Source organism: Rhinatrema bivittatum, chromosome 5 (genome assembly GCF_901001135.1).
Source record: "Rhinatrema bivittatum chromosome 5, aRhiBiv1.1, whole genome shotgun sequence".
In the NCBI taxonomy this organism is placed as follows: Eukaryota; Metazoa; Chordata; class Amphibia; order Gymnophiona; family Rhinatrematidae; genus Rhinatrema; species Rhinatrema bivittatum.
In genome coordinates, this window is record NC_042619.1 from 289464606 (window position 1) to 289486062 (window position 21457).

Here is a 21457-nt window from a genome sequence, read left to right on the forward strand (position 1 = left end):
TGGCTTTGCAGGTGGATCCAACTTTTTCCCACAGCCTCTTAGGCTCCGACCTGCCTTTCTCGTCCTCTATTGGAGGAGAACTGTGCTGTATCCCTGCCTCCTTTCCCAAGCTATGATTGGACAGCATAGGGAGAGGACTAGAGGAGGTGATGCACAGACCTCAGCTCCCAGTGGTTCTGCAGATACATAGATATACTCTAGGCAGTTCACTGGCAGGATCTAAAATTTATGCAAATGAGGGGGTACCATTCCCCCACCCTACCGTTCTATGGAAGTGTTGACCAATCTACAAAATAGGATTGCCATCTTCAAAACTGTGCACTCTGTTACAGTGGACTTTTCCTTGTTGGAAAGTTCTGTGAGAAACACCTGTGCCATTAGGTTATTGCATTTTGTTTACAAAAGATATTACAGCCGGTTGTTATAAATCTATCGGTATCCAAACAAGGCTTTAATCCTTCACTTTTTATGTTTAAATATTTTAATTGAGAATTTCAATGCAATAGGTACATATCACAATGTAGTAACATGAAAACAGGATCAAAAACATTGGTGTACATTTTCCAATATCTGTATATTATATACAAGAAGAAGGATTGTAAATAAGAACAAGAAAATGCCATACTGGGTCAGACCAAGGGTCCATCAAGCCCAGCATCCTGTTTCCAACAGTGGCCAATCCAGGCCATAAGAACCTGGCAAGTACCCAAAAACTAAGTCTATTCCATGTTACCATTGCTAATGGCAGTGGCTATTCTCTAAGTGAACTTAATAGCAGGTAATAGACTTCTCCTCCAAGAACTTATCCAATCCTTTTTTAAACACAGCTATACTAACTGCACTAACCACATCCTCTGGCAACAAATTCCAGAGTTTAATTGTGCGTTGAGTAAAAAAGAACTTTCTCCGATTAGTTTTAAATGTGCCCCATGCTAACTTCATGGAGTGCCCCCTAGTCTTTCTATTATCTGAAAGAGTAAATAACCGATTCACATCTACCCATTCTAGACCTCTCATGATTTTAAACATCTCTATCATATCCCCCCCTTAGCTGTCACTTCTCGAAGCTGAAAAGTCCTAACCTCTTTAGTCTTTCTTCATAGGGGAGCTGTTCCATTCCCCTTATCATTTTGGTAGCCCTTCTCTGTACCTTCTCCATTGCAATTATCTTTTTTGAGATGCGGCGACCAGAATTGTACACAGTATTCAAGGTGCGGTCTCACCATGGAGCGATACAGAGGCATTATGACATTTTCCGTTTTATTCACCATTCCCTTTCTAATAATTCCCAACATTGTTTGCTTTTTTGACTGCCGAAGCACACTGAACCGACGATTTCAATGTGTTATCCACTATGACACCTAGATCTCTTTCTTGGGTTGTAGCACCTAATATGGAACCCAACATTGTGTAATTATAGCATGGGTTATTTTTCCCTATATGCATCACCTTGCACTTATCCACATTAAATTTCATCTGCAATTTGGATGCCCAATTTTCCAGTCTCACAAGGTCTTCCTGCAATTTATCACAATCTGCTTGTGATTTAACTACTCTAAACAATTTTGTGTCATCTGCAAATTTGATTATCTCACTCGTCGTATTTCTTTCCAGATCATTTATAAATATATTGAAAAGTAAGGGTCCCAATACAGATCCCTGAGGCACTCCACTGTCCACTCCCTTCCACTGAGAAAATTGTCCATTTAATCCTACTCTCTGTTTCCTTTTAGCCAGTTTGCAATCAACGAAAGGACATCGCCACCTATCCCATGACTTTTTACTTTTCCTAGAAGCCTCTCGTGAGGAACTTTGTCAAATGCCTTCTGAAAATCCAAGTACACTACATCTGCCGGTTCACCTTTATCCACCTGTTTATTAACTCCTTCAAAAAAGTGAAGCAGATTTGTGAGGCAAGACTTGCCTTGGGTAAAGCCATGCTGACTTTGTTCCATTAAACCATGTCTTTCTATATGTTCTGTGATTTTGATCTTTAGAACACTTTCCACTATTTTTCCTGGCACTGAAGTCAGACTAACCTGTCTGTAGTTTCCCGAATTGCCCCTGGAGCCCTTTTTAAATATTGGGGTTACATTTGCTATCCTCCAGTCTTCAGGTACAATGAATGCTTTTAATGATAGGTTACAAATTTTTACTAATAGGTCTGAAATTTCATTTTTAGTTCCTTCAGAACTCTGGGGTTTATACCATCCGGTCCAGGTGATTTACTACTCTTCAGTTTGTCAGTCAGGTCTACCACATCTTCTAGGTTCACCATGATTTGATTCAGTCCATCTGAATCATTACCCATGAAAACCTTCTCCATTACAAACAGTCTAACTTCAGTTAGTCAGCCAGAGTGACTCACTGCTCTCTTGATTAACAAATGTTGGTACCTATTCAAACCCAATCACACTACCTCAACACCTTTCCAAGGTGAGTAACTGAGCTGAACTATTCAACCTTTTTACTTAGGTATACACTGCTCCTAGCTTATTTCTAGCTTCTGGCTACTTTTTGGGTTTTTTTATTTTGTGTTTTTTTTTGTTAATAGAAACACTCAGTTTGTATTAAATACAAACACTCAGTTCTTTAAAAGTCTGCAGAATACTCAGTTCTGCAGACTTTTAAAAATAAACACACTATCTACTGCTTACTAGCTACCTTATTGACTATTTAAAAATACAAGCAGTCTAACTTGTTTATTCACTGCCTTTCTGACTATTAAAAGCACAAACACACTAAATAATATTCCCAAATAGTTAGCTTTGCCCCAATACTTTAAAAAAAGACAATGTCCCAAGCAAAAATTTACTGATTCCTTTCAGCCACCAGCAAGGTGATCCTCTCCTCTCAGTGTTCCCACTGGAATGAGATCATATAAGGCATCATATAAGGCATTGCTCTGAAAATGTTCTGTTTTATTAACTTTTAGAGGCATTTGGGGCTTTGGAAGCAATTGTTAGTTTTTCTGTTTTCTTGTGGTTTTTTTTTTGTTTGTTTGCTTTAAAAACAGCTCCTGTTATACCTAGCCGCAACACACTGAGATATATTTCTGGACTGCATTTCTGCAATAAAAAAAAGCCTCAGGCTCTGAAATTTTGAATGTATAGCACAGAAAATATTTTGTGTAGTGAAGATCATGCCTTGGTCATTTTCGCTTATTTTACATAGTAACATAGCAGATAAAGACCATGTGCCCTATCCAGTCTGTCCTATTTTTCTGCTTAACGATTCTAAGCATGTTTCCTAGCTGTCAGCCACAAAAGTTTGACTGCTTGTAGGATATTGTTCCTTTCTAAGTCATTTTTTGGTGTCGTCATCTTTTCCCTATACATACCCAGATCAGTCCAGACTCCTGGGTTTTGCCTCCTGTCCAGCAGATGGAGACACATTTTTACTGCCACATAACCCAAGGTGCCACCCACAGTCACTCAGTATTTCTGTGTCTCCAGCAGATGGTGGAGGTGCAAAGCTTGCATTCTGACTGAAAAAAAAAGAAAGAAAAAGGGATCTTATCATCAGAGAGCCTCCCAGGGGGTTGCCAGATCCTGGTGGGGCCAACCCTCCCCCCGGTTCCTGAGGCAAACGAGCAGCGGGTCGAAGACCCTTTTGTTGCTTAGTCCTTCATCCCTGTGCAGGGCTGAAACCTGGGGTTCCAGTTCCCTCGCCCTGCAGGTACACTCGAGCCTCCGGCCATTCTTCAAGGGAAGTGCCTCTTATTTTTTCCTTATTAAAGTTTCTTTGGGGGGGGGGGGGGGGGGGAAAGAGAACTTTCAATTGAGAGCGGAGCACCGGCAGTTGCAGGGAAGGGCCATGGGACAGCACAGTTTCCCCCACTTTACCATGTTGGTCTAAGTTAAGCAGTTGGCTCAGCGCTTGTTCCCTTCTCTGGCAGTGCTTCAGGGATTCCCGGGCCCGATCACAATGCCGCATACCACGGCTTGCACTGCGTGTAGAGACACACGCGTGACTGTCCCAGGACGGACAGTGCTCTCAATGCCTCTCCATTGGGAAGGGCCCTTCGGGGAGCACAGCGAGTGGCAAACCCTCCTGACGCCGAGAGTCTGGGAAGCTTTCTCCAGTGCAAAGGTCATCAGCGATGCCTTCCCGCTAAGTGTGGGAATGGAGGCCATTTTGTCCTCCTTCAAAACTGCCACATGGGCCGGGGAGGGGGATTTTCCCTCCTGCCTTGTCGCCAGAGCCAGGAACCTCTGGAGGGGGTCCAGTGACCGGGGGTGGTCCTTTTGGGTGTGAAGAGGATTTCCAAGATTGATTCCTCTTTTTCTTTGGGCTTTGTGCTTCTTTTGCACAAAACCCAAAAAGCACGAACGTCCCTGCAGCGCAGGGCTACTCAAGATGTTCCTGCGCCTCCGGCTTAGCACCTTAGGCCCTCTGGGGCCCCGGGGGCTACTAGGATTAGGCAGGCTCCCGGCCCCACCACAGATGACTCTCCTGAGGATTCCTGGGCGGATGAGGTCCCAGCGCAAGGACCTGGGGGACCAGGATACAGATCAGGAAGGGTTGAAGGTCCTGGCAGTCGAAGGCAATGACCCTAAAGTGGTTCGGCTGTTCCTCAAGGAAGAGTTGGCTCCCCTTATACAAACTGTTCTACAGGAACTGGGTATAGAAGTCCCGCAGGAGCAATTGAAATTGGGAGCAGTGGATCCAGTCATGTTTGGCCTGCGTGGTCCTATGCGAGCCTTCCCTTTCCACAAGTCTGTCAGCGAATTGCTGTTTAGGGAGTGGTATATTCCCGACACCGGCTTAAAGGTCAGCAGGGTCATGGATAAGTTATACCTTCTGCCTGAGGTCGTGCTAGAGCTTCTGAAGATCCCGAAGATGGATGCCTCTATGTCTGCAGTTACTAAGATGACCATCCCAGTGGCCAGTGTGATGGCATTGAAGGATCCATTACCTGCTATTAATTAAGTTGACTTATATAATAACCACCGCTATTATTAGCAACGGTAACATGGAATAGACTTAGTTTTGGGGAACTTGCCAGGTTATTATGGCCTGGTTTTGGCCTCTGTTGGAAACAGGATGTTGGGCTTGATAGACCCTTGGTCTGACCCAGCATGGCAATGTCTTATGTTCTTATGTACTGCAGTGCTCTCTCTTACTTCCCCCTTGGAACATCACACAGCGTCTCTGAGGTTTTACCCTTCCTTCAAACGAAGGTCCTACCCAAGAGGACATCTCCGACCTTTTCCTACGTATCGATCGCCACACTACAGTCAACCAAGACCCTCAAGTCAACCCCATCAGTCACGGGGATGTCCACATCAACAGAGAAAGCCTAGGCAAAGCCCGTCAGCTCCGCAAAAATAGCCGCTTGCTTTTTGAGTCTCATCGAGCCTTCTCCCCTGCCCTTTATAGGAGGTCACCTCCAATATTTGTACAGCAATTGGGAGTCTATCACCTCAGATCGCTGGGTTCTCGAGATCATCCGAGAAGGTTTTCGCCTGACATAGCTGTTCCTTCCCTTCCTCATGTACCCCCTCTTCGAAGTACTTCGACCCAGTTACCATCACTCCAGGCAGAAATCTCAAGCCTTTTACTACAAAGGTCTATTCAAAAGATTCCACATAAACAACGGAGTCAGGGATTCTAATCCCAATGCTTTCTCATTTCAGAAACATCAGGCGGTCTTCGTTCCATTCTAGACTTATGGAACCTCAACAAACATATTCAGAAAGAGAAGTTCAAGATGACCTCTCTCAGGAACATCCTGCCTCTCCTGCAACCCAATGACTGGATGTGTTCCATCAACCTGAAGGAAGCATACTCGCATATACCCCGGCACCCCTCCTCCTGGTGCTACCTCTGCTTTCGAGTTCAGAACAGACACCATCAGCACAAGGTCCTACCCTTTGGCCTATCCTCAGCCCCGAGGGTATTTACAAAATATTTAGCAGTGGTGGTGGCTCATCCCAGACAACTATCAATCCAGATCTTCCCCTATCTGGATTTTCTTTCAGTAGCATCAGACCCGGCAACTCTACGGACGCACACAGTACGCACGATCAATTGCCTACAAACCCTGGGTTTCCTAATAAACTACAAAAAATCGCATCTACAACCTACCCAGTCACTGCAATTCATCACGGCCCTCATCAGTACGGTAGCGGAGAAGGCCTACCTTCCACAAGACAGACTTCTGACTCTCTCCTGCCTGGCACAAAGTTTGTGCAGCCAATCTCATACCTCTGCATATCAAATACTTCAACTGTTGGGTCATATGGCGGCAGCTATTCATGTGGTATCCCACACGAGACTACACATGCACCAATTACAATGGGGCCTAAAACACCAATGGTCTCAGTTCCTGCAGCCGCTAACAACCAGCATACACCTAACCAGACCAATGATCACAGACATTCAGTGGTGGCTCTCTCCCACTAACCTATCCACAGGCGCTCCCTTCCAAGTACCTCCTCATCAGCTAATACGACTGATGCCTCCAGGAAGGGTTGGGGAGCTCGTCTTTCCGATCTCAAAACTCAGTGATTGTGGTGTCCCGAGGAATCCAAATGTCAGACCAACCTCCTAGAGCTCCGGGCAATCTGGAGAGTGCTACAGAACTTCTCTCAGGTCCAAGGGAAATGCCTCATGGTGTACACAGACAACCAAGTCGCCATGTTTTACATAAACAAAGAAGGAGGGTCCGGTTCATGGACGCTCTGTTGAGAAGCACTTTGAATACTCCATTGGACGAAGGTAGCCGAGGTATCCCTCCAGGCCACCTACCTATCGGGTCTAGACAATGTTACGGCACATCACCTAAGCAGGGTTTTTCACCCATACGAATGAACTATAAATCGAGAAGTAGCCCTAACCATATTCCAACAGTGGGGCTTTCCAGCAATCGACCTCTTTGCCATGGAAGTAAACCGGCAAGCTCAGGTTTTTTGCTCCATTTACCCCAGCAACATTCGGTATGCTCCGGATGCCTTCCTCATTCCATGGACTGGGGGCTTACTGTACGCCTACCCTCCCATACCGCTAATCTCAAGGACAATTCAGAAATGTATTCAAGACATAGCAGACATGATTCTCATAGCTCCAGCCTGGCCGAGACAACCATGGTATGTGTATCTCATTCGACTTTTCATACGCCCACCGATTCCGCTGGGGACCCACCAACAGCTGCTTACACAGGAAGGAGGCTCACTTCTCCATCCAGTGCATCAATCCCTCCATCTGACAGTGTGGAGATTGAAAAGCAAATATTAAACCACCTCAGACTACCTTCACAGGTAGAAGATATACTTATAGCATCGAGAGAACCTTCAGGCGCAACTATGTAGAAAAATGGCATCGCTACGCTGAATGGTGCAAACCACGGAATCTAGATCCGTTCTCCTCTACGGTTACACATCTCCTGGAGTACCTCCACTTTCTTTACCAAACTGGTCTGGCTACCACATCAGTTCGACTGCATATCAGTGCTATTGTGGCTTTTCATCAGCCTCACAATGGCCTCCCCATTTCCAATCATCCTCTAGTCTCCAGATTCATGCGAGGCATGCTTCACCTTAACATTTTGGCAATCCACCTGTACCCTGGGACCTTAACATTATCCTAGAACAGCTAATAATGTCTCCCTTCGAGGCTTTAGAGACTTGCCATATAAAATACCTCACCTGGAAAACTGTATTCCTGGTGGCCATCACATTGGCTAAGAGAGTGAGTGAGTTGCAAGCCTTGGTTCACTACCCTCCTTACTTAGTTTTACCACAACAAGGTTACCTTCTACCTCATCCCACCTTCCTTCCCAAGGTGGTATCCGCTTTTCATCTTAATCAGACCATCACTTTACCAATCTTCATGCCGAAGCCTCATCACAATGAGTGAGACCGCCTCCTGCATTCTCTAGACTGTAAATGAGCTCTAGCTTACTATAAACAAAGAACTCAGTCTCCTTCCAGGCCTTCTCAGCTCTTCCTTTCCTTTAACCCAAATGACCCTGGTCAACCAGTCTCTAAAAGAACCATTGGCAGTTGGTTGTCGCAATGCATTCAGTTCTGCTACGAAAAGTATTCAATTAAACTCGAAAAGAAACCTCATGCGCACCAAATACGAGCCACCGCAGCATCGGTTGCCCACGTAAAGGTTTCATTACTGGACATTTGCAAAGCAGCTACTTGGTCCTCCATTCATACTTTCACATTGCATTATTGTCTGCAGCAACAAGCGGCCTCTGATGTGGCACTGGGCTCAGCAGTTTTGTCAAACCTTCAACACCGAAAAGACTGTCTACTTCTTCTACGAGTTAGTGTCCTGAACTTCTAACACATGCTTACATGGACACAACCCGGAAGCTTGGGACTCCCCGACAGCATGGCAAATTCAGCCCTGCTATCGACGGGATTAGGCAAGTTTGCTTACCGTTAACGGTGTTTCCGTAGATAGGATGAATTAGCCATGCTGACCCACCCACCTCCCTAGACTGTCGCACAAAGGACAATTTAAATGTTACTTCTGGCTTAGCTACAAAGGAGACTGAGGGGAGGAGGTACATTCGCACGCACGGGAAGATGACCGCACAGAGTCAGTGACTCACTGAGGAAAACTCCGCCTACTTCAGTTGCGTGCACGCTCCCAGACAGCATGGCTAACTCATCCTGCTATCTACGGAAACACTGTTTACGGTAAGCAAATTTGCTTTTATTGTAGAGGGTTTATCAGGTTCTCCTTTTGATTGAATCATAGTACTTTGATTCACTGTAAAATAAAACAATTCCATTTTGCTGGCCTAATTCTCTGTGATAGTGTTAGGAATAACACATTTATGAGGGTAATTTTTCAAAACTTGTGGTAAAAGTGTTTACCCACGTAAAAAGCGTGTTTGAAAATTGTACCTTCTTCCCCTTTCAGTGCAGGTAAAAGTATGCATGCTTTTCATAGCTTGCATACTTTTGCTTATGGAGAAAAAAGGGGTGAGGTTCGATCAGGAGAAGAAAGATACATGCAGGGAAAGCAGGTTCAGAGTATGTAGGTACAAAGTGCCCGCATTATTCCACCAGCCTGAATTTTCAAATGAAACTCATTGTGGCGTTTGCCTTTGAAAATTGTGCGCATGGGACTCCACGCTAATGTGCCCAAGGGCTTGCAAGCCCCATGGCTATTCTAAAAATGTTCCCGTAAAAATGTTTGTGTTTTTAACATGGAGCCTTTGGAAGATAACCTTTTCTGAATTAATATCAACAGAAGGGCGAGGTACCATTCAGTGAAATACAGCTAAATCTTATGGGGTAAAAGAGCATGTGATTGTTAGCTGCAGAAATATTTTACATATAGCAATCGGGAAGGTTCAAAACAGAACGAAATGTATTGTTCTCAAACAGTTGTTCATAGGCTAATATTCGTGGTCCTTTTTGTCTTTCAGGTAGTTGCTGTTTATGGAACACTGTCAGATTTACTGTCTTTGGCCAGTAGTAAGCTTGGAATAAAAGCTACCAGTATATATAATGGGAAAGGAGGACTCATTGATGACATCACTTTGATTAGGTAACCTGAGCTTTTCGCTGCTTGATTACTATTAAAGCTTTCCTGGTCCCTATTAGGAATGAGATATATGAAGCATTATTCCAGTTAAACCATGCACAATTTATATTGTAATTTGTTTTAGAATAGCAATACTCTTGAGATATACAACTGAATGCTTTACTCAAGGAATGACAACAGATTGTTCAAAGCATGTTTTCTTGGGACAGTTCTATTGATTCTTTAGTTTTGGTTGAGTAAGATAGCCCTCAAACTTAGGACAGTGATTAAGGCCCAGCCTTGGCTTAAGATACATTGTGGCAATCTGGTTTTGCACATCCTGTTCGAGATTTAAGACACTGCAAAAACATATACCGTGTTTCCCCGAATATAAGACAGCATCTTACTTTCTTTTTACCCCCAAAAGTCCCACTATGTCTTACTTTCAGGGTATGTCTTATATTGGAAAAAAAACCTGAGTGTTCAAAAAAAAATTATTTTTAAATACCTGTCGGAGGGCCGCGTGGGTCCAGGCGGCTGGCGGCGGGAGCCGGGTGGTCGCGTGTTAAATCTAGGCCGCGGGCGGGTGGGCGCTTGTTCCAGGCGGGGGGGGGGGGCGGGTGGACGCGCGTTAGTTCGAGGCGGGCGGCGGGTGGTCGCATGTTAAATCTAGGCCGGGTCGCACAGGCGCGCATTCATTCACTGCCGGTGGGGGCTGCCTCGGCCCCCACCGGCAGTGAATGCGCGCACAGGCCCACAGTGCCTGTGCGACCCCTGCGATTCGGCGCTGGGGGCTGCCGGTGGGGGCTGCCGGTGGGGGCTGCGGCAGTGAATGAATTCATTCATCCAGGCGGAGGAGCCGGCTGCTTTCGCCGCTGCTGGCTGCTTTCGGCTGCCGCTGCCGGCTGCTTTCGGCGCTCAAGGCAGTCACATGCCGTGACGTCACAGCATGTGACTGCCTTGAGCGCCGAAAGCAGCCGGCAGCGGCAGCCGAAAGCAGCCAGCAGCGGCGAAAGCAGCCGGCTCCTCCGCCTGGATGAATGAATTCATTCACTGCCGCAGCCCCCACCGGCAGCCCCCAGCGCCGAATCGCAGGGGTCGCACAGGCGCGCATTCACTGCCGGTGGGGGCTGCCGAGGCAGCCCCCACCGGCAATGAATGAATGCGCGCCTGTGCGACCCGGCCTAGATTTAACACGCGACCGCCCGCCGGCCATCTTGAACTAACGCGCGTCCACCCGCCCCCGCCGCCGCCGCCTGGAACAAGCGCCCGCGGCCTAGATTTAACACGCGACCACCCGGCTCCCGCCGCCAGCCGCCTGGACCCACGTGGCCCTCCGACAGGTATTTAAAAATAATTTTTTTTTGAAATGACAGGTACGTCTTACTTTCAGGGGATGTGTTACATTAGCCGACCCCCCCTAAAATTCCCACTAAGTCTTACTATCAGGGGAGTCTTACTATCGGGGAAACACGGTAGTAGCTATGATATTCTAGGGCCCTTAGTTTATGACAGGACTAGGATGTAAAATCTAAGTACCCCAGGCTGTGTCCCTACTATGTGACCTTGAGCAAGCTACTTAATCTGTAGATGGTTAAACCTGGACTGTAAGCTCTTTTGAGAAGGTACCTTGTTACTGTGCGATTCATTTTTAGAAGCATAGCATATGCTGACCATTCTGTATATGTAATATAAAGAAGGCATTGGTATAATGAAGGAGAACCCTAAACAACTTTCTGGATAGTCTGGATGGCCCACTTAGGTCTTTTTTTGCCATCATTTATTATGTAAAGATTATTTTTGTATAATAAAATTTTTATTTGTTTCCTTAGAGATGATGACATCTTATATATATGTGAAGGAGAACCATTCATTGGTAGGTAGAGCTGTCCAGTATGTTCAGCATTTGTGAAATGTTATATTTACTAAGGGAAACTGAAAAATGTTTTAACATTGTCTTGTTTGAAAATGCTCTCTTCCAGCTTTTTTCTTCTTGTGTTTAGAGCTACTACCTTGCACTGTAGCTTACTCTTTAGTGTTTCAATCCCTGCTTTCTCCATTTCCCTGGCTTCCCCAGCATACTGAACATGAGAGTTCATTTAATGTATCCCAACAAAAGTCTTTAAAACTCTGTGTTACTCTAAAAGCACTGCGCCATGGACTTTAAATTGAGAGTAAAGAAAAGAGAATTGCAAAAGTAAAATTTAGCTGTTTGTGGAGGAGGTGTTGGGTGCCTTGTTTTCCTCTGCTGGTTGGGACCAGAAAGAGCACTTGCTGCAGCTCATATAATGCTGCATAACGTGTCTGAACCAGAAGAAAGTAAGAAACAAGAAAGGGATGTCATCCTCTGCTTGGCCTGCTGACGGGGTGCCTGCCTTGTAAGCACCCGCTTCTTTCTACTGTCAGAGACATGTTGCTGAGTTAGACTGAACTCTGGTCTAACCCAGTATGGCAGCTCTTAATGTTTAAAGGAGGTGGAGAAATTGTTTAATAGCTTAGTAAAATCCTCTATTTCTTTGTACATGCATTGCAGAAAGAGTGGTTCTTGTTAACTGCGAATGATTAAGCAACATGAACTTCACACAGCTGCCAAATGTGATGTGGCTACGTCTCCACTGGGAAAGACCTACTTCTGCTAGCAGTGTATTTTCTTTTGTTGGTTCTACGCAAGTCTGTGGCAAATCGGTTAATGTTTTTCTTTTCTGTAGACCCTCAGTCAGACATGAAGGCCCCTGAGGAAATTTCTGGCTCCCATACTGACTGGCTGACGCTAAATGTTGGAGGCCGCAGCTTTACTACTACTCGGTAGGAGTCACATCTCATTACAAAGCAACAACTTTGTACTGTACAGTTTGATTTCCCAGTTTCTCAAGAGGTCCAGGTAGAGACAAAATTATTTTATCAGCTGTTTCTTAATTTAATGAGTCTGAAATATGCTGTTTGATATGAATACTTGTATAGATATTGTCCTTACCACAGTATATCCTGAGTTTGTGAACATACCCAGATCAGTCCAGACCATTGGGTTATGCATCCCTACCAGCAGATGGTGGCAGAGAGCAAAACTTGAGGCTGTGCCCTATAATTGAGAGTGCCACCTGCAGCCCCTCAGTAGTTCTCTGCCGCCAGCAGATGGTAGAGATGCATACCTGCAGTCCTGACTGATTTGGCACTCAGAGATTTATCTGCTCTTGAGGGTTATAAGGTCTTGTTTCTGAGACCATCCCTTGGGTTGAGCCAGGCAGACGGGGAGATTGGATACCCTTGGCGATGCTAGCCCACTACTTCCAAGGTCCCTGATAGCCAGGGGACTGGCTCCCTCTTCGGCCTCGAGGTCCCCTCCTTGTGACAGCTGCCAGTTCAGGGAAGTATCTCTCTTTAAGGGGTTTTTTGTTCCTACCCACCTTTAAGTTTGAAAAAAAAAAGGTGTTTTTTGTCTTGCTTCTGAGCGCGGCAGCTGTGCCAGTTAATCAGCCTGCTTCGCAGGGCCGGCGCCGGCCAGGCCCCGAAGATAAGGGCCTGTGTGGGAGTGGGAGGACCGTGGACCACAGCTGGAGGGTAGGACTTTTCCCTGGGAGGGAAACGAGTTCTGACACACGGTGGTATGTCAGTGACATTGGCGCATGCCATTTCTTTTTCTTCTCGGCCCTGCTCGGCTTCCCGCGTGGCAGCAGCGTGGTAGAGCGTCCATTTTGCGACTCGCCTCGTGGTAGGGCCAGTTGCTCGAGCGACTCCCCGGGAGTATTAAAAAAAAAAAATTTCTGATGACTGGAATGCCTGGTAATGTCGGAGTTACCAATGGTTCAGCCTCGTGCAGCCTGCGGCACACCGTCTGTCCCCCCTCAACTCCCTTTCTCTCTGCACGGGTTGTTCACAAGGGGGGGAAGAGTCCGCTAAGGGCAAACGAGAGAAAAATCTTCCCGCTCAGTGGGCCTGGGTTGGATCCCAAGGCTCCCAAGGACGGCCAGGCTGTTAAGGAGGCTTTTCATGGCTTGCCCTTCCCTTTCTCCCGCAGGGCGGGAGCTGGGGCACAGATAAGAGGAGGACACTGACTCTGCTAACAGTGATCCTAGGGGAGACATTTCCCTGTCTAAGGGATTTTCTCCTGAATTTATCCTTATGCATGAAGCCTTCCTGCCTAGGGAGAAGTTTAAAAGGCGATCCAAGGATAAGCCTGCCAATCCCTTGAAAAGGTTTCAGGCACCCCGGAAGACTCCTTTCAGGGATCAGCTCAGCAAAAGAGGCCCAGTCTGAGTGGAGGTGAATCAGGAGGATCCGGTGGATTTTGATGATCCGCAGGGTGATGGCTCTTCCTCTCCTGGGGCAGATCTGGAAGGGGACCCTGATATGGATCATTTCCCAGATCCAGATCAACCTAAAGATCAGGCCTTTTTGTAGCCTTCCTCGGAGGGTGATGACCCTAGAATCGTTTGTCTCTTCAAAAAAAGAAGAGCTGCGTTCGCTTATCCCCGAGGTTCTGGAGGAACTGGGGGTCAAAGTGTCTCAGGAGGATTCCGACATTGAGGGAGTGAACCCAGTCCTGAATGGTCTTTGAGGGCCTCCCAGTACCTTACCAATTCAGAAGCTCATTAGCCGGAATTCCCCGGGCTCGGGTCTCAAGGTGGGAAGGGCAATGACTAAGCTATATCCGCTATCTGAGGAACATCTTGATCGCCTCAAGACACCCAAGGTGGATGTGGCGGTTTCCGCAGTCACCAGGAAAACCACAATTCCAGTTATGGGAGTGGCTGCTCTCAAAGATATTCAAGATTGCATGCTTGAAATGCAGCTCAAACGTATGTTTGAGGTCTCTTCCTTGGGACTTCGAGCAGCCATCTGTGCGAGTATGATGCAACTTGCCTGTTTAAGTTGGGTCCAGAAGCTTCAAGACCTGTCATCCGCGAGCCACTCGTCTCCGGTTCAAGCGGTTTGTCTAGAGGCAGTTGTAGCCTACATGGTGGATACTTTGTACGACCTAATACACACAGCCACATGAAGTATGGTCTCGGCGGTATCGGCGCGGCATCTCCTCTGGCTACATAATTGGTCGGCGGACGTTTAGTCCAAGATTCTGTTGTGTAACCTTTCCTTTAAGGGAAAACTGCTCTTCGGGGAGGATCTTGATCAGCTTATGAAGTCCCTTGGGGAAGATAAGAGCTCAAAAAGATCCTTTGCGGCTCGCCCCCGTTTTCAGGAGGCTCCTTTCGTGTGGCTGGCGGGGTCGTCCAGAGATGGTTCCAGTCGCGGAGCCACAACTGGCAAGTCAACCCAATGAGATCCGGCTCGCCCACTCCTCAGTCATGGCGGTCAGGGGCAGGTTGTCCCGGTTTTATGAGGAGTGTGGGCCAGGATCACCCTCCGACCAGTGGGTTCTGGAGGTTATTCGTCATGGCTATGCCTTAGAATTTTCTCATTCTCTCAAGGAGTCCTTTCTGGAGTCACGTTGCATTTCCCAAAGCAAGCGGGAGGCAGTAGAGGTGACGCTTCAAAGACTGCTCTCATTGGAAGCCATTATCCCAGTGCCCCTGGCAAGCAAGGTCGCAGACAGTACTCCATTTACTTTGTGGTCCCTAAGAAAGAGGGCACTTTCTGTCCCATTCTAGATCTGCAGAAGTTGAACCGGAGTTTACATGTTCCCAGGTTTCGGATGGAAACTCTGCACACTGTGATTGCCGTGGTCCGCAAGGGAGAATTCCTGGCATCTTTGGATCTCACGGAGGCATACTTACACATTCCCATTTAAGAGGATCATCAAAGGTTCCTCAGGTTCGAGGTGCTCCGACACCATTACCAGTTCCAGGCTCTCCCATTCAGATTGGCCACGGCTCCTTGCACCTTTACAAAGATCATGATTGTGGTGGCAGCGTTCTTGTGGAAGGACAGAATTCTGGTGCATCCATACCTGGACAACTTGTTTATCTGTGCCAAGACAGAGGAGGAGTGTTCGTGTTCAATACACCAGGTGATGCAGGTCCTGGGAACCTTAGGTTGGGTGTTCAATGTGGCAAAGAGTCACTTGATACCGTCCCTGTTGTTGGAATATCTGGGAGTGCACTTCTCTGCCCTGAATAGCACAGTGTCCCTGACCCAGGACCGGATATCCAAGTTGCAGGGCCAAGTTCGACTGCTTTGCCTTCCAGTTCCAAAGGTTGGGGACTGCTTGCAAGTCCTGGGATCCATGGCTTTGACCCTGGAGCTTGTGCCTTCACTCACATGCCTCCCTTGCAGAGGACCCTGTTGCCCGCTGGAAACTAGTGTCTGAACAGTTTCACATACCATTGCCCCTTCTGGAGGAAGCCAGAACCAGCTTGGTGTGGTGGCTCACAAAGACCAATCTGGAAAAGGGCATGCCCCTCAAAGTTCCGGATTGGGTGGTAGTGACTACAGATGCCAGTCTTATGGGCTGGGGAGCAATGTGCCTAGGCCATTCGGCACAGGGTCTATAGTCAGAGATCGAAGGAGCCTGGTCTATAAATCACCTGGAGACAAATGCGCAGGGCTCTCGCAGTATTTCTCCCACTGGTCCAGGTTCGGATGGTAAGGATCTTCTCGGACAATGTGACGACAGTTGCTTATATCAATTGCCAGGGAGACACCAAGAGCCAGGATCTAGCTCAGGAAGCTCAGTTGCTCTTTATGTGGGCTGAGAGCCAACTCCAGGGGATTGCGGCCTCCCACGTGGCAGGAGTGGACAACATTCAGACTGACTTCTCAAGTCGTCAACAACTGGATCCAGGGGAATGGGAATTGTCCCAGGACGCATGGGAACCGCATTTGTGCCTGATGGGGGGGACACCTCAATTGGATCTCATGGCGACGGCAGCCAAAACGAAGACCACGAGATTCTTCAGTCGCAGTAGGGCTGGATGCTCTGATATGCCCATGGCCGACGGGATTTCTGCTCCAAGTGTTTCTACTGTGGCCACTCATAGGTCGCGTTCTCAGATGCATAGAGGCACACCCTGGGTCGGTGGTTCTGGTGGCGCCAGAGTGGCCACATCGTCCGTGGTTCATGGATCTGATGCATCTGTCGGTGGATGGACCCCTTCCACTGGCTCATTTGCTGGGCCTCCTGTGCCAAAGTCCTATCTTTTCGGATCGGGAGGATCACTTTTGTCTCGTGGCTTGGCTTTTGAGAGGCGACACTTGCGCATGAGAGGCTATTCAGAGCAGGTGATTTCTACCCTTCTCCAGTCCAAAGGCCTGCCACTTCAATGGCCTATGTCAGGGTCTGGAAGGTGTTTGAGTGATCAACAAGACTGGGATCCCCTTGTCACGTCCGCGCCTCAGATCTTGGCATTTTTGCAGCAGGGTTTAGCCAAGGATCTAGCGTTTAACTCTCTTCAGGTCCAATTGTCTGTCCTAGGCTGTCTCAGGGGTAAAGTACAGGGGGAGAATTTGGCCTCTCACCCTGACGTCCTCTTTTTTTTTTGAAAGGGGTGAAGTATTTGAAGTCCCCAATATGGAAATTGTGTCTGGAATGGTCTTGTGAGCTCTCTGTGAGGACCCCTATGAACCCTTGAATCAAGCTTCTGTGAAAGCTGTGACTCTAAAGGCAGTTTTTTTTTTGTGGGGATTTGCTCTGCAAGGAGAATTTCGGAGCTCCAAGCTCTCTCATGTCGCGATCCGTGTGACTCAGACTGTGGAATTGCCAGGATTGCTAGAGTGGTCTCGGGATCCAGCGATGGGGCGGGCTCTCTTACGACACCTCAAGGTCACTAACTGCTTCCGGCGATCAGATCATCTCTTTGTGGCCTTTGGTAAAACCAAGAAAGGGGAAAAAGTGTCTAAGGCTACTTTAGCCCATTGGTTGAAAGAAGCTATTTCCGCGGCTTACGTGATCAAGGGTCGTCTGGTACCCTCTGGCCTGAAGGTGCATTCCACAAGAGCTCAGGCAACTTCGTGGGCAGTGTCAATTGGTTTCTCCGCAAGAGATTTGTAGGGCCACAGTGTGATCCCTTCTTCATACTTTCACCAAGCATTACTATTTGGATGTTTGGACTTCTGAGACTCCTACTTTCAGCAAAAGTGTGCTGAGAAGCGGATCTTTCGGTTTCCCGCCCAGTATAGGGTTGCTTTGGTATATCCTGATGGTCTGGACTGATCTGGGTATGTTCAGGAAAGGAAAATTGTTTCTCATAGGACAAGCAGGATGGTAGTCCTCCCATGTGGGTGACATCTGATGGAGCCAATCACGGAATACTTTTGTCAAAGTTTCTAGAACTTTGACTGGCACCTACTGGGCATGCCCAGTAGGTGCATCCAGCAGGGGTCTCCCTTCAGTCCGTGCAGCTATAGCCATGCGGATTTTTGGAGCTCTTCACAGTTCCTGACTGGAAATTTTTCCTCAGGAAATTATTTTCAAAACTTGCAAAAGTTTATACCCCCTAGGGGTCTCCCTTCGCCGTCGAATACAGAGTTGTCCGGTAAGTTTACCACCGTTTTTCGATCGGTTCCCGGGGGAGGGACCTCTATAGGCCTTGTCGGCACTGACCGTTACCGGCCTAAATTTTTCGACAGCCACGATGGGTTTTCGTCGATGCCCTGACTGTCCGAGAACTATGTCAATCACAGACCTTCATGTGGTCTGTGTTTTATGTCACGGACCATCGCACGATGTGGAGATGTACCGATTGTACCGATTGTGCCCAAATGACCCCGAAGGGCCGTAAGGCACAGTTAGAAAAGATAGCATTGTTATTCCATCGCCGAAGCATCGACGTGGATCCGAGACCTCCCGATCGCTGTCCCAGTCCTCTGCTTGTACGTCATCGATGCTGGAGTCCGGGAAAGCTGAGCGCCGAGAGAAGCACCAACACAAACATCGAAAACCGGTGGAGCCATCGTCTGAACCACCAATGAAGAAGACACAGGCCAAGGTGCGTCCCGTGCCCTCGAAGCCGGATACACCGAGGCGTTCTGCGCCTTCGGTAGAAGGGGCTACCGAGACTCCACTGGGACTGGTGGATCCTCCGGTACTGCCTGTGATGCCTCCCACTCCAGATCTGGGGCTCATCACCCCAGCGCTCCGAGAGGAATTACACTGGATGGTGCAAGAGGCTGTGGTCCAGGCAATCCAAGGCCTCCCTTGATCACCGACGCCAGTGCCGATGCCTGTGCGGGAACCGGCACCGATGCCTCCGGTGCTGCTGCCTCTCTTAGACAAGCTGGATCTGCTCATCTGTGCCCTGCCAGGGGCACCGAGAAAATCACTGTTACAGATGATTCCATCGACACCCATCCCGCTTTCATTGGGAGAAGAGGACATGTCGATGACGGAGCCTGTTCCGGGACCGTTTGGACTTCCACCATCGAGGCCACCGGTTAAGTCCCCGATGCCAGATCTCGATTTTTCGATGCCGAGACCAGGTCCATAGATGCCGGCACAGATTCCATTCAAACCTCACCCTCGGGCTGAAGAACATCCACTTGGACCGCCGAGGGATGCAGGAGATCAACCCTATGATCCCTGGACTGATGAGTCGACGGATTCCCAAGATTCAACAGAAGTTCCGTCAGAACCGTCTCCTCCAGACGAAAGACGGAAGGCTCCGCCGGAAGATCTCTCCTTTATTAGTTTTATAAAGGAGATGGCGGAGACTATCCAGTTTCAACTGCAGACGGAAGAGGATTCCAGACATAAAATGCTAAAGTGCTGCAATTCCTGGATCCCCCAAAGACAATCATGTCTGTCTCGGTTCATGAGGTGCTGCAGGATCTAATGCAGCGCAACTGGGAGCATCCTGGGTCGGTTCCTCCAGTGAACCGTAAGACTGAAACTATCTGGTCCAGCCTTCCCCGGGGTTTCAGAAGACGCAGTTAGCTCATCAGTCAGTGGCGGTGGAGTCCGCCCAAAAGAAGGCCAAGCGTCCAAAACCCCATTCCTCGGCGCCACCTGGGAAGGAACAGAAATTTCCTCGACGCTTTAGGCCGCAGGATTTTTCACGGGGCCATACTTATCTCGTGCATTGCGTCATATCAATTATATATGACACAGTACAACCGTAACCTGTTTAAACAGCTACAGGATTCTGGGCAGTCCTTTCCAGAACAGCTTCAAGACCAGCTGAATTCCATACTACAGAAGGGATTTGACGCGGGAAAACATGAGGTCTGCTCAGCATACGATGTCTTCAACACAGCATCCCGTTTTTCTGCAGCTGTCATCAGCGCGCGCCGATGGGCTTGGCTGAAGTCCTCTGATTTCCGTCCTGAAGTACAGGATCGTTTGGCTGACCTTCCATGCACAGGGGATAACCTGTTTGGAGATAAAATCCAAGAGATGGTGGCCCAGCTGAAGGACCATAGTGAAACTCTTAGACAGCTCTCGGCAGCCCAGGCGGATCTTTCCACTCCATCCAACGCCAATTCCGGCATGACACTAAACGGACGGCTTACAGGACCCGTAAATATTATCCACCGACATCTCAGGCTCGTCCATCCTGGCCCTTCCAGAAGTCTACACTGCGCCAGCCTCGAGCTCAGAAAGCTCAAGCTCCTTCCCAACCTGCTCCTACAGCGGGATTTTGACTTCAGAGCGAAGACCATCCTCCGTTACCCAATCTACCTGTGGGTGGCTGCCTATGCCACTTCTCCACCAAGTGGCTAAACATCACCACCGACCGCTGGGTAGAGGCAGTTGTCTCTCAAGGCTACCATCTCAATTTCCTCTCCATCCCGTCGGATACTCCACCTCGGCCGGGGTAGCCTCCAACAACTGTCACCAATTGCAGCAAGAGGTATCCTCCCTGCTGCAAGCAAATACCATAGAACTGGTTTCTCTTACCCAAAGAGGGCACGGATTCTACTCCCTATACTTTTTAATCCCAAAAAAGACGGGAGGAATTCACCAGATATTAGACCTAAGAGCCTTAAACAAGCATCTTCGAAAAGAGAAATTTCGGATGGTATCCTTGGGCTTTTTGCTTCCCCTCCTTCAACAGGGGGATTGGCTTTTCTCTCTAGACCTAAAAGACGCATACATGCACATCGCAATTACCCCGTCTCACAGGAAATACCTCCGCTTCCTTGTCAGGAACCAACATTTCCAATACAAGGTCCTTCCATTCGGCCTAGCGTCAGCCCCCTCGGATTTTCATGAAGTGCCTATCAGTAGTAGCTGCATACTTAAGAAGACTGGGCACTCATGTCTATCCTTACCTGGACGACTAGTTACTGAGAGCTCAGTCGTCGGAAGGAGTTCTTCACTCCCTTCACCTTACAGTGCAACTACTACTCTCATTGGGATTTCTAATCAATTATCAGAAATCTCATCTGATTCTGTCTCAGTTCCTCTCCTTTATCAGAATGGATCTCGACACGATCCAAGCAAGAGCTTTTCTTCCCAGGGACCGAGCTCACACACTGGCGTCGTTGGCGCAGAACATAAGATCTCGTCAAACCTTGATGGCTCATCTACTAGTCTTGCTGGGGCATATGGCATCTTCAGTCCATGTTACCCCTATGGCTCGTCTAGCCATGCGATTAACTCAGTGGACATTAAAGTCCCAGTGGTCACAGGCACATCATCCAATATCCAATATTGTCCACATCACCAGGCGACTTCGTCTCTCACTGGCATGGTGGATCCTGGAGTCCCATCTACTTCAAGGTCTACCCTTTCAGACTCCAGAACCTCAAATAGTATTGACAACAGATGGTTCCACTCTAGGGTGGGGAGTACATGTTAACCACCTACAGACTCGGGGGAACCTAGTCGGTAGAGGAGTCACAACACCAAATAAATTTTCTGGAGCTCCGAGCGATCAGATATGCTCGTACTGCGTTTTGGGATTGTTTGTCCAACAAAACAATCCTGATCCAGACTGACAACCAGGTAGCAATGTGGTACATCAACAAACAGGGAGGAATCGGATCCTACCTCCTTTGTCAGGAGGTAGCACAGATTTGGGCTGTTGCTCTATCTCAGGCCATGCTTCTCAGAGCAACCTACCTGGCAGGTGTG

At 48.0% G+C, this 21457-nt stretch overlaps 1 protein-coding gene across 4 annotated transcripts in view; it reads left to right on the plus strand.

Annotated features, from left to right (window-relative positions):
* The window catches only part of KCTD9 (potassium channel tetramerization domain containing 9), a 78830-nt gene that overhangs the window by 12111 nt on the left and 45262 nt on the right, over nucleotides 1–21457 (plus strand). For all 4 annotated transcript variants that reach the window (XM_029604100.1, XM_029604103.1, XM_029604104.1 and 1 more), the window contains exons 2-4: nucleotides 9395–9516; nucleotides 11325–11368; nucleotides 12201–12297. In XM_029604100.1, the coding sequence (XP_029459960.1) occupies nucleotides 9395–9516; nucleotides 11325–11368; nucleotides 12201–12297 (263 nt within the window). The remainder of the gene's footprint in view (nucleotides 1–9394; nucleotides 9517–11324; nucleotides 11369–12200; nucleotides 12298–21457) is intronic.